Raw genomic sequence first — 20,676 nt, forward strand, 5'->3', positions numbered from 1 at the left:
TTACAAAGGCAACAGTTTTCAAAAGAAAGCCTTTTAAAATTTCCTGTTAAAGCCGTAACATTTCTGCCCATTATATAAATGTTATGTTGCTCAGATTAGATTGCTACTTTATCCATATTCAGATTTTAAGCTGTACTACAAAAGTAAAATACAACGAAGAAGTGTTATTTTCATTGCAGTAATACTGACATGATGAAAACGAGCCTATCCTAATGGAACTCTACCGTATCCTCTTATGAAGCCCTGTTTACAGTGCATCTTCCGGCACCCCACAGAGTCATTTGAATTTTTGTCATTTGGGGTGAAGACTAAATTACAGGTTAATTTCAAAAGCACAAGTAGATGTTGCAGGCTAGATTACTGTCATACAAAAGAAATGCTATAGTAGTTACCACATATGATATAAAGCTTTATATAATCAGTATTTTCTCTTACTTCAGACAGAGGATCAGTTATTGCCCTTCTACAGTTCCACTTAATGGAAAACTACTAAGCCATTCTTAAGAGTAAAATCAACAAATATGGATTTTTTTTGAATTGGCAAGATTTGATTTTTCAGATCAATTCCCAAACTAGAATAATGTTGTCTCAATTGTATTTTCCCTACATTCGGTCAAAGCTATCAATAAATGAATGAATAATTGTTGTCAATCAAAGCGACATGTTAGTATCTTTGGTCTGCAAATATATGCTTCTGAAGATTATACGTACTCCAAACAACGGAAAAGACAAGAGAAGTAAAATGAAAATACTTCATATATTTGTTCGTTATTTTAAGTATCAGTGCTATTGCTCTTAGAGTTGCCAACAAAATGAATTACAATCTACGGTGAAATACTTCTTATAAAATGTAATGACGGAGAAATGAAGTAAATGACTGTATGATCTGCATTCTGACTTGTGAGCAGATCATGTCACTTTAAAAAGACAAAAATTTACATTTCTCACGTTTATATAATCAGTAATTTTTCCTATCAAAGCTTGAAAATTTAAGTTATGTAGATAAAAAACATGAAAAACCACATCTAAAATCACATCGTTGTGAAGATAGTTTATGCTCAAAGCACTCTGGATTTTGATCTCAACTGATGAACATGCAGCTCACACGGTTAGAAGTGGGGGTGAAAAGTGGATTATCAGAAAAACTGAACTCAAGGACCTCTGGGTTCCCGCCTAGTTCTAATACTGAGGAGCCGTTAATCTGTGCTGATTAGATTCATCTATTCACATGTTTCACGCCAGCAGATAAAGTCATCATGTGAAAACACCACTTTAATGGGCAGGATGAACAACAAAACATTGAAAAGAAAAAGGTAGAAATTGATTCCCAATCAAAATGTAGGACAACACACTACCAGTGTACTTCTAGCTTCTGTGACCTAAAGTTATCTATGATTCCTTTTGTACATTTTGTAAAACAGAAACGATTTAAAACTCTACTCAAAAGTAACGACCCTTTGAAAAACTATTGATTCTGCATTCAAAACTTTAATTCTGTGCTTATTTCAATATACGTGCATAATTCCTAAGGCTTTATATACCATTGTAAAAAGTCCATTCCTGAAAAAAATGTAGTCACTGCTTTCACAAACGTCAAATAACATAAAAGCAAAACCATTCCTTTTTTCCTTTGGCTGTTTTATTTTGGTCTCACTCTGTTGTGCTTGTGGGCCTTAACTCTCTATGTAACCCAGGTTGGCCCTGGAGAAACTTTGCAGTATCATCCTGCCTCAGCCTTCCTAGTGTCAGCATTACAATCATTTACCACCACGCCCAGCAAGAAAACCAACTCTTAACAAACAATTCTAAAATATTCACTATGATATCTATAAAGACTAGAACTCTCCAAATTTCAATATACTACATGAATATACACTTATGAATTAACTATATGTTAATAAAAGTCATTTAAAAATATTTTAATTGCTGCCAGTTAACAATTGAAGTTTTACCGAAAGCATTTTTAAAAGTACAACTGAAGCTTTGCCAAATTCTGTAAGCCTATGAAAGGCAAAACTGGGGAAGACGATTTTGTAATACGAATTTTAACACACACACATTCTCTCTCTCTCTCTCTCTCACACACAGTTGAGTGGGTCCAGTATGCAGTTTAAAAACTGAAGAGAGTTATATTTATTAACTTGAATGGACTCACTTGGATTTGAATTCACACATTCAAAACTTATTCTAGAAACTATAATTTATTTTAAGGAAATTTGGCTAGATAAACAAGTACTATAATTTTTTCAATACATAGGAGAACATCCAAAAGGCTACTTTGAAGCTCATGTAGAAAATCTGATGCTGTCTCTTCTTTTAGTTTTTAATATAAATTAAAGTACAGTATGGTAACAATGACAGAAAGACAAACGCTAAACAAGATGTAAGCTTGTCAGACATTCACTCATGAAACATCTACTTATCACAGAAATATTTTTTTTTAAGGAATCAGGAAACAAAGTACTCCTAACTCAAAAATTGTACAATACATACAACATAAAAATCATGTATGTGCTCCACACAATCTTGAATTATTAAAACTTCCTTAGGAAGTAACTTTTTAATCCAGAGCATATACTTAATTTAAACAACAAAAAAAGATGACAAATATTGATTTTTAATTGGAATAAAGTGCTTCAACATTATGCATAAAGTGTTAGTGAAGTGGCAATTTACCTGAAGGGCTTACTGATTGAAAAGCTCTCAAATCTGAAATCACCAGAGAAAAGTGGAGCTGGGGCGTTGGGGGAGGCAGAGAGTGTTAAAAAAGAAAAAACAAACTCAACAGCATAAAAACAAACTACTCCATAAATCTTCGGCAGATGTTTAGTACTGGGGAGAAACTAACTCAGGAGAACCCATCACCTTCGCAAAAATTATTCCGTTAAGAGAACCGGCACTGAAAAAGCTAAATGTTTTTTCTGTTCAACATCTATAAATGAAGAATCTTCAAGGAGACTGGTGTTGCAATTACAACTAATCCTCCCCAAAAAATTAACTGTGTTGAAGGCTTTGTAATTTCCCTAGGTACAATTTAGCTGTCACTTACTTTAAAATTTACTCAAACATGCGTTCGGAACAGCACTAACTTCACATGTCAAGTGCTTTCCAGCCAATTGAGTCTAAACTGGAAGTCGGTGTTAAACAACTGAATGATTAGACAAGATAGCTCATTTCCCTGCTCTTTTGTTCAGAATAAAATGCCACATTTACATTATCAGGCTCAACAGGATTTTCTGACAGAGGGAGAAAAAATCCTAGTGCACACTGTCCGTACTAAGCACATGAAGCCTGTCATTTACCAATCATCCTTCAAAAAGCAATAGCCATGAATGTAACTTAATTACGACCCAATGATCCTTGACGAAAAATCATCTTATCACTGTCCTGTCCCCCTAGGGCAAATGAAACACTTTTGTCCTGTGGCACTGATGATGCTAAATTCTTAATTGCAATAATGGAGTAAAAGAGCCGAACCTCCTTAATTTCCTTTCAGCACATAAAGAGTTCTATTCTAGAAGGCAGGCATTCCCATAAATAATAAAAGTATCCAGTACAAATGAAGATGCTAAAATTGAAGGGGAGCATGTATGACAGAATGAAAAGCATTTCTAAAAGTGTATTTCCCATTTATTTCAAGTATAAAAGCATTACAATGAGCTTCAAAACTTACACTGTTAGAAGTTCATCTTAGAGAAACTGTGACATCTGTGAAGAACTCAAAATTAATTTAGCAAGAGTTCTGGAAGGATTATATATACAAAGTCCATGATGCACATAAATGAAATACATATGTGCGCATACAGATTATAGTACAAATCAGAACATACACAAAAAATCCTTAATGGAAAGCAGAAATTAAAGCTGCTTTGATCATTTGCAGTAATATAATCCAGTTAAACAGCTTCAGATAATTTTCACATGCAATGAAACCAAAATAGATCAGCTATAAAACAAGTGAATCTGAAACTGCATCATACAAATTTTTATGCTTTCAAATCTAATGGCTCAGACTGTACTGATTTCATTTCCTTTACCATAATATGAAGATTAATCAAAAAGCTCTTTTAACCTATCTTAAAGCATTTCTTTCTACCTTAGTACGGAGGACTGCTATCATCCTTGAATCACGTATGACTTTAATAAAAGAAATATATTTTAAAATAAATAGAAAAAAACTGCTTAAAATTTGGACTATAGGTAGACAGATGGTTTAGAGATTTTAATACAAAAGAAATGTACAAAAATTTACACATATTTCTTTTCTGTTCAATTCAGACACATCATTTTAATAATATATAAGAAGGTTAGATTATGAACTTTTTTATAATGTAAAACTGTTACTGTTTTGGAGTTCCCTTGGCAAATGAATAAAACCAACATATATTATTTCTAAATCCAAAACACATTTTCACATTAAGTAACACAAACTGAAATTATTGTTTTCCGTGTGTTTTATTCAATGCTAGAAAATATGGTACAAAATTAAGATCCAAGGGATCTTAAAGATCATCTTTTGGAATTCAGTCCCATAGACTGGCTTTAGAACTGTAACATGAAAGTGACATCCTCTTTAAAGTCTTTTGCAGTGCCATGCTCGAAAGATGTCTGTTTTTGAATGAAAGATTGAAGATTTTTAAAACTGATGCTCTGAAATGTTTTTCATAATTTTATCACAAGTTTGAATAAATAAGGTTCACTCCCAGATAAATTCATACCTGCTGGGATCAACTGCATATCAGTGAAGAGTGAACATGTTTAATGAAAATCAAATACATGTGGACTTTTTGGCAGGCTAATCCTAGTACCTGTCATGATTCTGAATTAATTAGCTACTGACAAAGCCATTACATAAAAGTTCTAAAGTCAGTGTTTTATTCCAGCAGTTCCTCTGATAAAAGTGGTACTACTACTTTCTGCAATTTTATAAATGTGAAATTTTCTTTGTCTCCATTTTATAATTCTTATAATGTAAAACAGTAGACACAATCTTTATTCTGATAGATGATACAGGAAGACCCAGTCATGGAGACTGCCTCTGCAAAGTAAAAACAGCGCAAAAGTAAGAAAGAAAAACAAAACCTCTCCAAACAAAAACAGAAGGTAAGAACTTCTATATCTGAAAGTAGTAAGATATTGTAAAGGAAAAGAAACTAAGATTTCTTTAGCCCAATTAACAAAGACAGTCGAATTTGTCAGGGACAAAGTATCTGACTGTCTTAAGCAGTGAGAAGCACCAAGCACGCTCCAGGTTAGCATCTGAACTCCATGCCGTTTCCACTCTGCTCTGGCTAAGCTCTCCTTGGTTCATGAGCCCCATCTGCAGACTTCTTTGGAAAGCGTTCACATCTCCACTGTCCTTAACATATTTCTATTTGTGTAAGATACTTTTCTACCATGGCCTCATTTACTTTGTTAATTATTTTATTTCTGCCCAGTAGGGTAGGAGGGCCTAATTCTTCTGGGCATCAGGCCCATTTCTTTCAAATTCCTGTGCAGAGTTCCACAAGTAATTTGCAAAAGCTAGGTCTTTTAAACAATCCAAAAAATTCTAGTAGGAAGCATATTAATTATAGGATTTCTATATAAAGTTGGCTGTGAATAGGAGAACTCAATAGCACAGCAATTATTTGAATCACTACTTCTTTAAAAGGATATAATGCTGAGATCCTGGAGGTTAAGATTGGAACAATCATCTAACTCTGATAACTGCTTATGATTGGACAGCAAAGGAATTATTTCAGGTGTGTGTGGGCATGTGTGTGTTCCCATATATTAATATACATATTTCCTAACAGACAGCTAGTTAAAAAGAATGTTTTTTAATCCTAGATTTCAAATTCAATACCAAATCATTCATTATATCTAGCTAATTATATCCTCTAACAAATACAAACTAACAGAAATCTGAGAAGGCTATGAGAACTATTAAAAAACAAAATTCTATCTTTCTCCTGTCACTGACATCCACACTGAAGTAAAAAAATTTCTAACCACAAAATAAGTAATTACAAACTGCATGAAGCTATGGAAAAGATGACAAAGAAGGAAGATCTAGAAAAGTTAAAAAGCAAAACAGAAAACAAAATTAAATACAAACAGGAAAAATAATCATCCTACTAACACATTTCAATCATTACAAGCGTAGACTTACTTTTATGATTTACATTATAACAATACCTTAAACTAGGTTCCTCAAGAGCATTTCAAATGAAAAATTTCTAAACTCAGTAAATCTTGCTCTATTACCAAATTTCACCTTTCCACAAGACAGACATCAACATTTCCCAAAAGCTAGAATAACTGTACTTGTATACATGATTAAAACTACCATATGGAGCCCAGAACCACTAGAGAGGTATGTTTTTAACATTTACTACCTCGGTAATAGTCATGGCATATAATCAAAAACTCCAGGGGAACCTTCTTTTTCATATTTATTATTAGTACTGAATAGGCTCACAAATTAGATTTGATTTCATGTAATATGACCACATATTCCAAGAAAAAGAAAAAAAAAATCACAAAATTACTCCATTAGAAAGCCACAGAACCAAAGGTCTATTGGTGATTAAAGGTTGCCTAGTATATCTTAGTTCTTTTACTCCTTGGCAAATGACTCCGAAGGCTTCCATATCATCAAGGCATTTACAAAGTGTAATCCTCAAATGATTAGTCTCGTTTTTAAAACACTGATACTTGAAATTCAAAATTCAATGAACTTACTTTTCCAGGTGTACAGTGACCAAAGGGATACTTATGTTGGTAGATGGTTTTGCTAACCCTAGCATCACGATGGCTTCATGCAACTGTTTTACTGTTTCAATTTCACCTCTTAAAGCTGCGCCATTTAGGATGTGGAAAAAGGACAAGACTGTTGCATCTTTGATAAGAACATCCTTCTCTTTCATCTCTTTTAGAATGTTAATAGCATCTACAATGAAGTAACACAAAAGACCCTTAGGTAATTTCATGTAGGGAAAACAAACTGCTATTAAAACAGCATTTCAAGCTCAGCAGGAATGTAAATTCTAGTGTATAATGCCGATTTCAAGTTAATTACTACTTGCATTTCTAAACGAGACTACAATTATAAATCCACAATAGCATGGTTTTATCATTTCCCTGCAACTTTGACTACAAATTATAGATAGAGACTGTGTGCCCACTCTGCACCACATAACCCTGTATGGTCTGCCCTATAGCTGTAAGATCCTCCTAAATGGATGCTTTTATCGTTCACAGCTAACATCTGCTAAATCACACCATTGTTTCTTCAGCAGATGGCTTGTCAGGAGGCCAGATAATAAAGATGTGTTTACACTGTATATACAGCCAGACTAATGGTCTGATACCGATAGGGCCTGTTTGCTATGTCGATACTAATTAGCCAAGCAGAGCCAATGAAAGCTTTCCAAAAGACTGCATGTTAATACATTAGATTCATTAAGCTTCATTAGGAAGGCAGAAACAAACATTTTAGGATATGGAATAAGGGCATTTTTATAATGCTGTTCTTAATTATTACACAGACAAAATGTGACCAGTTTGCAAAAATGATTTTTAAAAAAGCAGGTTAATCTTTATAAAGCGTTTTCTGTGTTAGAAAGGCTTCACAGGAAATATTTCAATGTTCAAATCATACGTTCCCTATATATTTTTCCCCTAAAACAGTCTCTTCTAAAAAGAAGTCTAAAAATGAAGTTCCAAAAAAAGCCAAATCAGAAAGTTAAGAAACAAGCAGCTGCTACCAAGTACATTTAATGATACTAGGTTTAGTGGCATAGTGCTATCACAGAATATACAAATCGGCTATGTAATCAGTTTTCCTATGAACTGCTACATAAAAATTTTAAAACATATTTTATTAATATAACTAAAAGTTAAGACAAAAACTACCACAAAATTCAGAGTCTTACATATCAGGTTCTGTTTATAGGTTTTACGTTCACCCTTCAAAACTTCTTAAATAGAAACAAAGCCATTAGTGCAAGCATATAAGCAAATTGTGCCTTAAGTCATGATCTTCAAACTCAATCCAAACAGCAATGCTAATAAAAACTAGCTGCAGAAATGCAAAAGGCACTGAGCTGTGCAAATGTAAATGACAAGCTTGCCAATCCATTAAAACTAATGGCCTATACTGCCCAAGCAGCTCTGGTTGGATTCACATGCAAATTTGTATGCAAAGTGTTCAAGCACTTTGCAGGACATGATATACCATTAATATCAATTCACATGTTATTCCAGGGGCAAATACTTGCATCACTTCTTTCCTTTATGTGGTGAGGCTTACCTTGGACTTTGCCATGTTTCCCCAATACTCTTACAAGACCTACATATTTATTGGTGTCAAGGACAGCAGATGAATTTAACCGGTCACTATAAAATAAAACCAGTTACAGTATGTAAACGTCATTATCAATCTGCAAAAGCTCAACAGAAGTCTGAAATGTTAATTTTGTCTTCTGTATTTAAGATTTTTTAACAATATCAATTCACATGTAATTACATTCAGTGACTACAGAAGTAAAAATCTAACAATACATGTATTTTATCTATCTATAAATGATACTAACAAAGATAGGCTCTGATTTTCTGGCACTTTAAGTGATTCTAACCTTCATCATGAACACTAAATACACCAAATGGCATATTTTTATTTGAAATCAAGACGATAAAGACATTGGAAAAAATGGACAGAATTTTCTAATACTACAGTATGGAAAGAGAAATGTTATTAAGCCTTATAAAAAAGTTACCATCATCATTGCTGTAATTAATATGCAATTATATAACCAGTGGGCACGGGGGAAGCCTTGGCTTTATGAACAAAAATGTCTTACTGTACTTAAAAAAGACACTTTGCAGACACGCCACAATCACTTATACTAAGAAATTTCAAAAATGCTGACCACAGAATTATTAAAAATTATATGACAGTAGTAAGTATTCAATGCAGGTGATCCATCAAGGGCTACATATCAGCATGAATGCCGGTAACTTGCTTCAGCGCCAAGGTACTCACAATTCTTGTTTCAAGTTCAGTGCATCTTCTGCATTATCATGTCGACAGCACAAATTTATTAAAGCTGCATAGCCACCGACAACCATGTCTGATTCATATTTTTCTTTCAACTCAAGGGCTTTTTGCATGTTCTAAAGCAAAGAATTGAAGTGAAAAGGCAAGAAGAAATTAATATAAAGGTTACAACGTCACATTTTGAGTTTTAGTGTTGTTCAGAATTTAGACAATTTAACAATACTTTAAAAATAGATGGTGTCACGTTACCAACACAGACCTGCCCCTTGGTATTTTTAGTCACCTTTTAAACAGCAAGGAAAATAGGTAGATAGGTAGGTCAATAGACAGGCAGACAGACAGACCAGTTAACATGGTCTAAAAGATTTGTATTTATAATATAAAACAAGCTACTATTTATACAAAATTTGATGTTTTAGCTTTGTGATTTATATTATTTAAAACACTTCCAGATTAAGTATTTCCAGGTCAGCCTCTATTCACAATCCAATTTACAGATGCAGATATATGTACCCATACCATTAAGAAAGTTCCTCAGTCTAGTTCAGTACCCAAGCAGTTTAAAAAAAAAAAAAAACCTTTAAAAATTTTATAGTACCATGTTATAATCTCAAAACTAGTTATGTTTTTTCCCTGAAACCAAAGCTTATGACCAAATCATACTTAACTGGAAACTGAAAAAATACAGTGATATTCCACAAATTGCACACACACACTAAAATGAGCACAAAGTACAGCTGGATGCCCGCTGAAAAAAGGCAAGAGACCCTTTATCTCACAGAGCTTTTTTTCCAGCAGGAAAATGGAATTTCAATCCCTGCATTAACAACTTAGTAATATTTGACTTGCAAATGACTACTGCATATATCAGTTGCTTGACAATCTAGATATAAGAGACCAGAGCCATGGCTTGAAAGGACATTTGGCATGTATGATAAACCTATCACAGCTGTTACTATCATTCACTTTGCAGATTATCGTAAACAAACTACAGCAACCAGAAAACATGCCATTCAAGGTGTAGCTGAAATTAGTTAACCTTTCATTTAATTGCATTGTTCACAAAAATGATATACAATAATAACTATAAAAATTATAAATATTATATTGTTTTGCTTACTGTTATTTATAAAGAATTTTTTCACCCTGAGAGCATATTGGAAATATTTAAACAAATGTTACCTCTTCTGAACAAAGGACTAATATCAGTTGCTTTAGAACATCTCCTATAGGTTGATTGTCACCTTTTAGTTTTTCAAGCGTAGATTCTAACTCAGATGATGTAAATTGTGAAGTCTACAGAAATGGAAGAAAAAAGAAAATTTACTAAAAGAAGAAAATGCAATCCTTGTCACTCTTCTCCTCAAGCTAATCTGTTTCCAGCTTCCTAAATGTCATTACTGCTCTCAGGAATATTACCCTGTGGAGCCATGAATGGACTCCAGGTGTTTATGAACCTCCCCAGAGTAGATACGAATTTCCTAGGTTACTGATTTTTCTGGAATGGAAAATATGTTTTAACAAGTTCTTAAGAGTTTAAAAATGTGAGGAACCACTGATTTTATAAAAACACAGCCTAAAATTTTCATTAAATGCAGTTATTACAGCATATAGAATCCACTCAAAAACCTACTTACTTTTCGAGAATCTGTCTTCTCTCTGTCTACCAAAACATTAACATCCTAAAATTGGGATTTAAATTAGTACAGAATTAGAAAACACAGGGAAACATTAGCAAATGTTAAAACTAAAATTTTAAAGTCCTATCTCATTTTACATTCTAAACTTTGCAGAAATTCTGTTTGTACTTAAGCATTACAACTCATGTTTTAAATGTATTCTATAGCTTTAACCAACAAAGAAAATCTTTCAATGGTTGTCATTGAAATAAAAATTTTTATATTTAAATAATATTTTAACATGCTTTTATATATGAATTAAACATTTCATAAAACTGATTACTATTCTCACACACACCTTAATCAATTCAGGGACGTGGTAGCTATCCAGCAGATTCCGAATGCCTCGGTAGATATTTTCGGAAATTTTTATATTCTGTGTGAAGGGAAGAGGGGGGAAAACCCTGAGTTTTAGACAACGAAACTGAAATTTGTCTAACAGAAATTATCTCAGACATAATTTAAGTCTCCAACTCTTGCATGTCATTGAGAAGTGGTCTGGTTGTTCTTAAAAGCAGCAATTTCAAATTTAATAGATACATGTCAGGCAGGACAGGCATTATATAGCAAAAAATGAAATGGTACCATCTCCTCTAGCTGATGGAAGTATTGTCTCAAATGCTCCTCCTTGGCCTGTACCTCTGAGTCACTCATGCTGTCAATCAAGTTATAAAGAAAATAGCCAACAGCTTCTGTGGAAAAAAACAAGAGAAAGCATTCCACTAAAATTACTGAGACTGTCATGTTATCAAGATTAATTTATAAGAAATCATTTTGGTGTGAGATGTCACCCTGATGAGAGGCTCTGAAATGGCAACAATGATCACTGAGGCATAGAGATTATGTGGTTTGGGAGCACATATCTAACTGGTGAGTGAAAGGAATATTAATTATTTTCAGACCAAGTGACAGCTTTTCAGTACTGAATCTTACTTCAATCTATTTTTTTTTCCACCAGTCTGTGACAGAAGTGGTGCTGCCCAAGGCCTTACCCCTCCCCTGTCCAAATCACACAGTGAGAGGGAAAAAAAAATGTCTTTACACACTTCTGTACTAATTTTTTGGTGGACAATATTTAGGAAAACACACAAAATTAGAATGGACTATTAAATGTTGAGTATAGAAAAGTTAAATAATTTTAATAAGCAGATACAGTAATCCTGTAGAGAGCTGCCTATTAGCCAATGAAAAACCAAGATTAACAAAGATGTTTTATAACAACAGTAATTTTCCAGTGCATTCAAGCATAAAATGTATAGGGCCATGTGTTAATGCCTAGGATAGGAGATCTGAACTTTCAAGAAAAGTACCTTCTTATAGAAAGCTGTATGTTCTAAGTATCATTATGACATGAAAATCATTAAATACCAAAATGTCTTTTTAAAAATCCACAAGGTATTTTTCCTACTTTGTTTAAAATTAATCCACATCTACACATTAAAATCATATAAATACTAAGAACCACTGATGTTTGAAGCCTATTTCCACAGAAATAAAATAGAAATAAAGCATTTGCATCACAGCTGAAAAGAAAAGCCTCCCAACCCTATCTTTTAGTCATTACGATAAAAGCAAACACCTCGTAGATCTAGAAGTGTTGAGGTTATCAATATAAGGATTTATAACCAAATGTTTTCAAATTTCACTTTCAGAAAGAAAATGTTTACTGCTGTGACCCTTCTAGCCCGCCATTACACAGAAGAATGGATTTGTGGATAAGTTACAATCATTGAAATTGAAACACTACCCGTTGGTCCTGGAGGCTCCTGGCAATAACGTCCATCCTTATACAACAATTCTGTTATCTGGTAAGACAGAAAATTCGTGCATTGCAGCAAGAAAAGCAAACAAGAGCAAATACAATCTGAAATTGAGTTCTTGAAATAATAAAGCCTCTCCCCAGTAAGGTATTATTCTATATCACAGTAATCCAACACCACCAAAACCCACAAAGAAGATTGTTTTGTTTTTAAATTGGTTTGTGTTCTAAAAATAAAAACAAACCCATGCTGAAGGAAAACTGCAATGTTTTACGTAATGTCACCAAAGAAAGACTCTGAAGTGATTTGTTTTACATCATTTTAAACTCTTATGACAGAAAATAGCTTTAGGAATTGTGAACCAATATTGTTTCTCATCATATTGTTCTTGGTCTTGATGAAGCTGGACCACTCTCCTCCGTTTAAATCAAAGTTTACAGAAATAATAAAGTAAAATATGCAGGCCCAGTAAATAACCTATACTTTCTAGTATTCAATGACATCTTTCTATTCATTTTAATAGCAGTAATATAATAGGGGCCAAATGTTCTAATGTGTTTGTTCTCATTCTTATCAATTTGCAAACACTAAAAGATATATGTAACACTTATTTCTCAACATTAATCCCAACAGCAATTTTTAATTTAAAAGAATCCAAAGATATATTTTATGATCAAAATTATTACATAACCAACAATACTGGCTTGAACAAAATAGTTGGCTATACAGCCTCTGGCTGAAGACAGAACAGAAACATATAGTAGCTGTCCAAAATGATATGGGTTAAGAATTCTAAACTGCTTTATGTGTATTCTACAACTGAGTTTATCTGTCCTTAAAACAGTGCATTAACAACTCAAACTTCATTTATTCCTATGATTCTTACTAGCTAATATGGAAAATTAGGCAAGTTGACCACAGACCATCATGAAAACAATGCTGCAATTCATGGCAATAAGAAGGGCCTATAGAAACAACAATTTTTGAAATAAAAACAAAAATATCCTCACCTACAACCCCTTTAATCAACATACACGTGGCAGACAAATTCTATCAGGAACTGTAGCCATATATCAGATGTATTACAGTAATACTTAATGCCAAATTTGAAGCAAAGATACAGTGGAATCTCTTTAATGAAAACAGAACAACTTCTAGATGTAATTACCCCACATTAGATTTGACTATACAGTGGCAGTTCAAGAAGTAAATGATATCTAGGTTTTAAAAAATATTTAAATTGGAAATTCCAATTGTTTAATTAAGCTGAAAATCTTTCTGTAGTTCAAAATTGTGCTTCCTGTACAAAACTAGTTAACTGCTTAAAAAGGTAGCAATATAAAGTTGCTCTGCATCCCATTCACACATAGAAACACAAATATATATACATATATACATCAAAGTAAATAAAAGTCAAATGTCATTGTAACAATTTTAACAGTATTCTGGAAAAGTTCAAAGTCTTAGTAAAAATTTAGAAAGAAGTCAAGGGCTACTTTCATAACAAACTTCCTACTGTTTTACAAATACCACTTCTAAAATTTTAAATCCATTAACTTATAGTAGAACTGCATAATGTATAAAAGTTTTGCTTGTAACGGATTTTTACATCAAATTGTGATTTGCATTATTAGGAGTACTTACCTTGCTCCAAAGATTTATATTCATAGACCTGCAGAGGGCAGCAAAGGATCAAAAATAAATCCAGGGGTTTTAAAAAAAACATTTTAAGTTAAAATGCACTGGCAATGTACTATGTATGTATACAAATCACAGCCCTTAAATAAGCAAATAAGCATATGTTTGGAAAATTGAGCTCAGTTATCAGGACAATGTAATGTAGAAAGAGTGACCCTTCACTTTGAATCTTCAAAATAAAGACGGACTTGGGTAAGAATCATTGAAGAACCACTCCTAAACCTTTGGGTCCAAGTTTGATGGAATATGACATTTGCACAATCCCAAAGTCAGCCGAAAGAATGCCCGTTATTTATTATGGAAAAAACAGATAGAGAGATAGAAACATCTATATAATGGAAAAATGAACTACTGTAACTGAGCGATCAAAATTAACATCACTAATTAGCTGCTGATGGACACTGGGTCCCTTTAGATGTACTTTCCTGAAAAGACAGATTACCATTAATGTGGTATTCCAGCTGGGGATGTATAACCTGAATGTAATCATGACAACCATTATGAGCAACATTCTATAAAATAACTGACCTGGGTTCTCAAAAAGTGTTAATGCCATAAAAGACAAAGGCTGAAAAATTATTCTGGATTAGAGAAAATTAAACAGAAATGACAACATCTATCCTTGAACTGGACTCTCTATAAATGGGGAGAAATGCTAAAAAAGACATGACTGATAAAACTGGAACATGAAAAAAATATCTTGGTGATGTTAGCTTCCTGAATTTGCTAACTGTGCTACTGTCCAAGGATATCTTTCTTCTGTGGGATTACATACTACCACATTAAGGGGTAAAGGGTCGTGACACAGAAAATTTAAGTTGAGACAATTCTAAAAAATATATATACATTATTTAAAAATGACAATGTGGAAGCAGTAAATAATGCAGCAGAATGCTACAAGTTGGTAAATGAGTTCTCTGTATTACAAATGATTGTCTGTAAATGTGGAATTGTTTCAAAAAAAGCAAAACAGGTGACTCAAATGTTGCCTATTTAAATATGAAACCATTTGCAAAACAGGATAAATGAACACTGATCTTATGCCATTTGTAAGCTCTGTATGTTTGATGCCTACAAGCTTTACTGAATTTAAACTTTAAGATGACAAATTATGTTTCTGTGGTAAGTCTAATACCTGTTCAGACTTACAACCGAAGTGCACTGTCCAGACTTATAACCTGTCTTTTTTTGCTATTTTTTAAAGAGAATAAAAAATAATAATAAAACCATTAGAAACGATAACAGAATTTCACTACGCAAGATGATAGGAATTCAACAATGGTTGTTATATTGCACACTGCTGTCTTCAAATTAGTTGTTCAGATTACCAGATATACGCATGCAAAATTGGTAAAAAAAAATTTAAAAGAAAAAAAAATTTAAGCTTTAACTGTTCCTTCAATAAACCAACAGAAATCAGCAGTACAATTATCCCAGCTATCCCTATATACAAATATATATTATTTTTTCCCTCCCTTCTTTCCTTCTTTTCTCCTTTCCCTCATCCCAGTTGTTCCTTCCCTTTGCGCAGCTGCTTTCCCTTTCACAATATCTATTGTACCTTTTGGATTTTTATTTACTCTTTCAGGTTCTTATACTAGGGAAACAATATGATGTTTACACATGCGGGTCTAACTTATTTCACTTATGAGTATAGTACAGTCTTTAGTTGCATCCATTTACCTATATGAGCTTCGAGTTTATCTTTTTTTGCTTGTTTGTTTTTGTTTTTCTTCCTGGGAGTTGAACTCACAACCTTGCGCTTGCCAGGCAGGCGCTCTGCTGCTGAACTAAATCCACAGCCCCGAGTTTATCTTTTTTTAAAGCTGAGTAATACTCCATTGTATAAAAATACATCTTTTTTATCCAGTCTTCAGGTTGATGGGCATTTGGGTTTTTTTACAAGAGTTAGCTATGACACACTGCACTGCTATAAATATTTTAATACAGTTCTGTAATCTTGTTTATAGAGCCTCACAGTCTTTTTACACATATACTTTACGTAGTATACTGTAATTTATGCTAACCCTACTGCACAGTGCAGTACTGCAGTTTTACATTGTTATACATGACAGTACAGCAGGTAGGTGCTTTGCAAACAAAAGCAAAGTCATGAAGTTCGAGTTTCTTTGACCATTTCTCTATTCCAAATATTGTAATGTATATACTATATACGATTCCTCATTTAGCAACCAATTCATTTAACAACCGAGTCTCAGGACCATAACTAAACTGTTAACCAAAGAATGTTAACACAGTATATACAACTCACAAAAATTCACAGGTGTTTTTAAACCTGACATTGTCTGCCATCACAAATTCCTATCACTATACAGTTTTAACCAAAGTATCAACACATCTATAGTATTGTATCTGTATTGTTTTGAGCAGGTATTGATGAAATACTTTCCTCTTCATGCCCCACTGCTTGGAATGAGGATATTCACTTCACCCACTGAAGTGTTCTACTCTGACTTACTCCTGCATGTTTAAGACAGACCATGGTGAGCTTACGTGCAGAATGCGCTTGAGTATCTGTTGATACTTCTGTCACATGCTAAGTATCTGGTTACTGACTGCCCAAACACAGTGAACTATACGCTTCTCATGACTCACCCATGACTTCTCAATGACTTCTCTGGAAGAGGCTTAAACTTTTAGAAAAAAATGACATCAGATTCTGATGCAAAGACTGTTCATATTATATTCTCTTGGAAGACTTGATTATTAAATAAAGGCAGCAGTGTTTGTTTCTTACTGCTGATTATCTGTTCACTGTACTTGTTCTTTCAAAATTAATCACATATTCTTTAGAAATACATTTGCTGTCTAATTAACAGGTTAATTCTTGTTTTTCCTATACCCACAATGAAAGTCTTTGAGGAAGCAAAATTTTTAAAATGACAGTTTTCTTTAAATCTAATTTATGTCTTTTTTTTTACCTTAGAAGAGCAGGGATGAAGAAAATGCTAACAATGTATCTACAGAAGGCTGATTTCAGCGCTGAGTTTCTTCCAGTAGGAAATGGAATTCAGAAGGAAAATCATGGAAGAATATTAATATTTTAGCCTTACTACAGACAGAGGTCTGAAACTCTGGGAAACTCCAGTAGTATGTACACAAGTTTAACACAGTAATGCTAACACTTGCCCAAGTAGCTCCTAAACGAAAATTATCTTTACAGATCTTTCTTTCACAGTGCTAAGGCTCAAACCCATCCAGGGCCACACATGCTAGGCAAGTGTTCTACTGCTGAGCTACATCGCCTGCCTTTATTTAAATTTTATCTTAAGACAAAAGTCTCACTACACTGCCCTAGCTGACTTTGAACTTTTGATCCTCTTGCTTCAGCCTCCCAAGTAGCTGGGATTATAGGCATCTGCCATAACACCTGGCACCTCAGAGCTTTTTAATCCTACTTTAGAAAGCTGAACATGGTGGCGCACACCTGTAATCCCAGCACTGGGGAAGCTGAGGCAGGAGAATCGTGAGTTTGAGGCCAGCCTGGACTACAAAGTGAGTTCAAGACCAGCCTGAAGTACATAGTGAGACCCTCTCTTAAAAGACCAAGAAAAAAAAAAAAGTAAAGAAAAGAAAGAAGAAAACCCGAAAAACTACTTTAAAAACACAGCACCTGCCAGCACCAACAAAGCCTCATAGACATGGGCGTGATTCTACCGTACGAAGTAATAAATAAAAATGTCAACGTGCCATGACCAGAAGGCACAGAAAAGAAACAAAATGAAGAACCCTGACCTCTTCATTATGTTTCTGCTCTAGCTTCTGGTTCCTTTTTTACAATGTCCAGGACCTAATTAAGAGCAAAAAAATCATCCCATTATCTTTCATTTCTGGTGCGGTCAGGCTGCCATCAGTGAGAAACTCCATGACTAAAAAGAGGACCTTATAAATCTGGCATTCAACTTGATGACTTCAGTGGAGCTGATATGTGGTCCTAGAAGTCTGAGCATCAGAAACTTGGTTTTTTTCAACATATGGAAGACAGATTACTTCAGCATACAGACTCCCACCTGCCAAATTTGGACTTCATCGGGGAGGAAAGTTGTTCCTTATGGACTTCATAGAACTCTTTTTCCTGCATACGGAAGACTCATGCTTCCACACTAATTCTGAAACACTTCTTTTAGGTACCTTATCTTCCCAGCCACATCTCGAACTAGCTTCCGCATCATTATATCTTAAGTCACACAGCACTTCTGGTGGTAGAACTTTCACTATATTATACTAAGTGCACACACCCTCTTTTTCATCTGGACTTTGTTCAACACTATTGTCGGGGGGGAAAGAAGAAATTGTACTCATTGTAAACATCATTTTGCCCTGGATTTGACATGAGAATTCAATAACTTAACAGTCAGATCTAAATACCCTTTAGCATGCCCTCTATAGCATTGTTTTTTGTTTTTAAGGAAAAAAAAGGTTGAAAGTAAAAATTCCCTAATAATCCTCAATAAGCTCACCCTAAACTTTAAGTTTACATAGTTTTTGTTTTTGTTTTCTTTTTTGAGACAGGGTCTTGCTAGCTCTAAACTCACTGTGTGGCCCAGGATGGCCTGAAACTCGCAGCAAGCCTCCTGCCTCAGCCTCCTGAGTGCTGGGATTACGGGTATGTACCACCACACCCAGCTATAATTTATATATATTTTTTACAGGTGATTTTGCCTTTATATATTAACAGACAACATAATTTTATAAAATGGATAGCTCCAAGAAGGGATTATACTTGTCATTCATCTACCATTTCTCAAACTGGTCAACATAGAGAAATACTAGCTTTCCACTTACATACTACTCTCCAAAGATACAAAGAAAATAGTTTATCAAAAACATTATGGGACAGCATAAAAGTAAATAAATCTGAGCCAATACAGACTGCAGTCCACATGCTAAGAACTATTACTAGGTAGGTTTTATTAAAAGATAGGTAACTACTCTAAAAGTTATAGTCCATTAATAAAATGCAATTTCCCCTACATGTGGCTAAAGTGACCATAATATCTAATTACACTGTCCTCTAACTGCTTAGATTCTGAACTAATTTTTGGCAAGGAATCACTTTTTGTCAATCTCTTATGTGTTAACACGTATAGGCCTTCCAGGTAAGTTAATGTGAACTGTACTGGCAGTGACACTGCTGACGTTGATTCAATGTCAATCTACATGTAGCTTTCTGTGGTCATTCAGCCAGTTCTAACGTTGCTAGCTCACAACGCACTGAGACAGTAACTGTCTCAGTGACCTCACTGATTGTGCCGACAAAGGGATAAACTATTTGATCCGAGATCAAAGGAAAGAAGAGCTTGGCTATGTGAATGCTGAGATACAGGGCTGCAATCACATCAATCACACTGAATTTTCAGGAGTTCCCCATTATGCACATATCCTCGTGAATAATGCCAAGTCATCACAACCTCAAACTTTACTTTTTAAGAAAAATAGCAAACATGCCTAAAAAGGATGAATTAAAACTTACTTTTATTAAGTCTATGGCAAGAACACTAGAAGCTCCTGGGTATGGACTTTTCAAATAAAAATACAAGTAATCTAAAACTAAATTGATAAATTCATTGATTTCTTCCCTACTGGTTCTACTGGCTCCCAATCTATCTCTTCTCTTCCTTTTCTTCACTGACTCCTTCCATTAAACTCCCCAGGATGTGACCCACAGACTTCCTTCTCATCGCTCTATTAAGGCTTAAAAAAAAAACTCAGAAGGGAAAAAAAACTTAAACTAAGACATCAAGTACAGTATCTTACAAACTGACAAGTCAAAGCAGATGACCTTCTAGAAAACAGACAACAGATTTACATAGCTATTTCAAAGGAGAGGAAATCCCAATGGCCAATTCGTAGGTGAACGTATGTTCTAACGCTGCTTAGTAGTCAGGAGTGATGTAAAGGTTAAATTCTACACTGAGCTGGAATTCTCATATATTAGCTAGGCCAAATTTAAAAAACATTACAACGTTCTGTAACTAAAAGGGGAATCGGTACTCTCATACGTTACTAGCAGATGTGTGAAATTACAGGTATAAGCTAATAAAACTTCTTTTGGAAAGTAATGTAGCAATAGCTTTTAAGATAAAGATTACATATCCTTTGAAACAAACAGTCTCTTTTTTAGGTTCTGCTAATTAAGGGGAAAATATGCATATAAATATCCATCCCTCGGGAATCACTGGACTTGAGGATGGTCTTAGAGGGCCTTGTCACACCATCTCTAAACTGAACGACAGCCCTTTCCTAATAATGAATATAACACAGACTGGATTTGTCCCCACTTCAATTAAAAAACACATGTTCTTGGCAGCTAGAACCACCAGTGGTGCATGCGTGACCATCAGGTGGCCTGTAACACTGGTGGTGGAAGTGGTACGGTCATGCATGGGACAGTCACACAGACACCACTGGTGGCTCAAGCTGCCTGGCAGCGAGACATATGAATTACGGCCCCATCATGAACGTGTCAATGTAG

General features: G+C 34.2%; 1 protein-coding gene across 1 annotated transcript in view; it reads right to left on the reverse strand.

Annotated features, from left to right (window-relative positions):
• Nucleotides 1-20,676, reverse strand: part of Lrpprc (leucine-rich pentatricopeptide repeat containing) — a 104,056-nt gene that overhangs the window by 41,619 nt on the left and 41,761 nt on the right. Inside the window, exons 15-23 of the mRNA XM_013517542.1 lie at nucleotides 14,127-14,154; nucleotides 12,470-12,527; nucleotides 11,308-11,414; nucleotides 11,021-11,098; nucleotides 10,681-10,725; nucleotides 10,226-10,339; nucleotides 9,029-9,159; nucleotides 8,297-8,382; nucleotides 6,727-6,934 (exon numbers count right to left, since the gene is read on the reverse strand). Of these exons, the coding sequence (XP_013372996.1) occupies nucleotides 6,727-6,934; nucleotides 8,297-8,382; nucleotides 9,029-9,159; nucleotides 10,226-10,339; nucleotides 10,681-10,725; nucleotides 11,021-11,098; nucleotides 11,308-11,414; nucleotides 12,470-12,527; nucleotides 14,127-14,154 (855 nt within the window). The remainder of the gene's footprint in view (nucleotides 1-6,726; nucleotides 6,935-8,296; nucleotides 8,383-9,028; nucleotides 9,160-10,225; nucleotides 10,340-10,680; nucleotides 10,726-11,020; nucleotides 11,099-11,307; nucleotides 11,415-12,469; nucleotides 12,528-14,126; nucleotides 14,155-20,676) is intronic.

Source organism: Chinchilla lanigera, unplaced genomic scaffold (assembly GCF_000276665.1).
Source record: "Chinchilla lanigera isolate Chin_1 unplaced genomic scaffold, ChiLan1.0 scaffold00040, whole genome shotgun sequence".
NCBI lineage: Eukaryota > Metazoa > Chordata > Mammalia > Rodentia > Chinchillidae > Chinchilla > Chinchilla lanigera.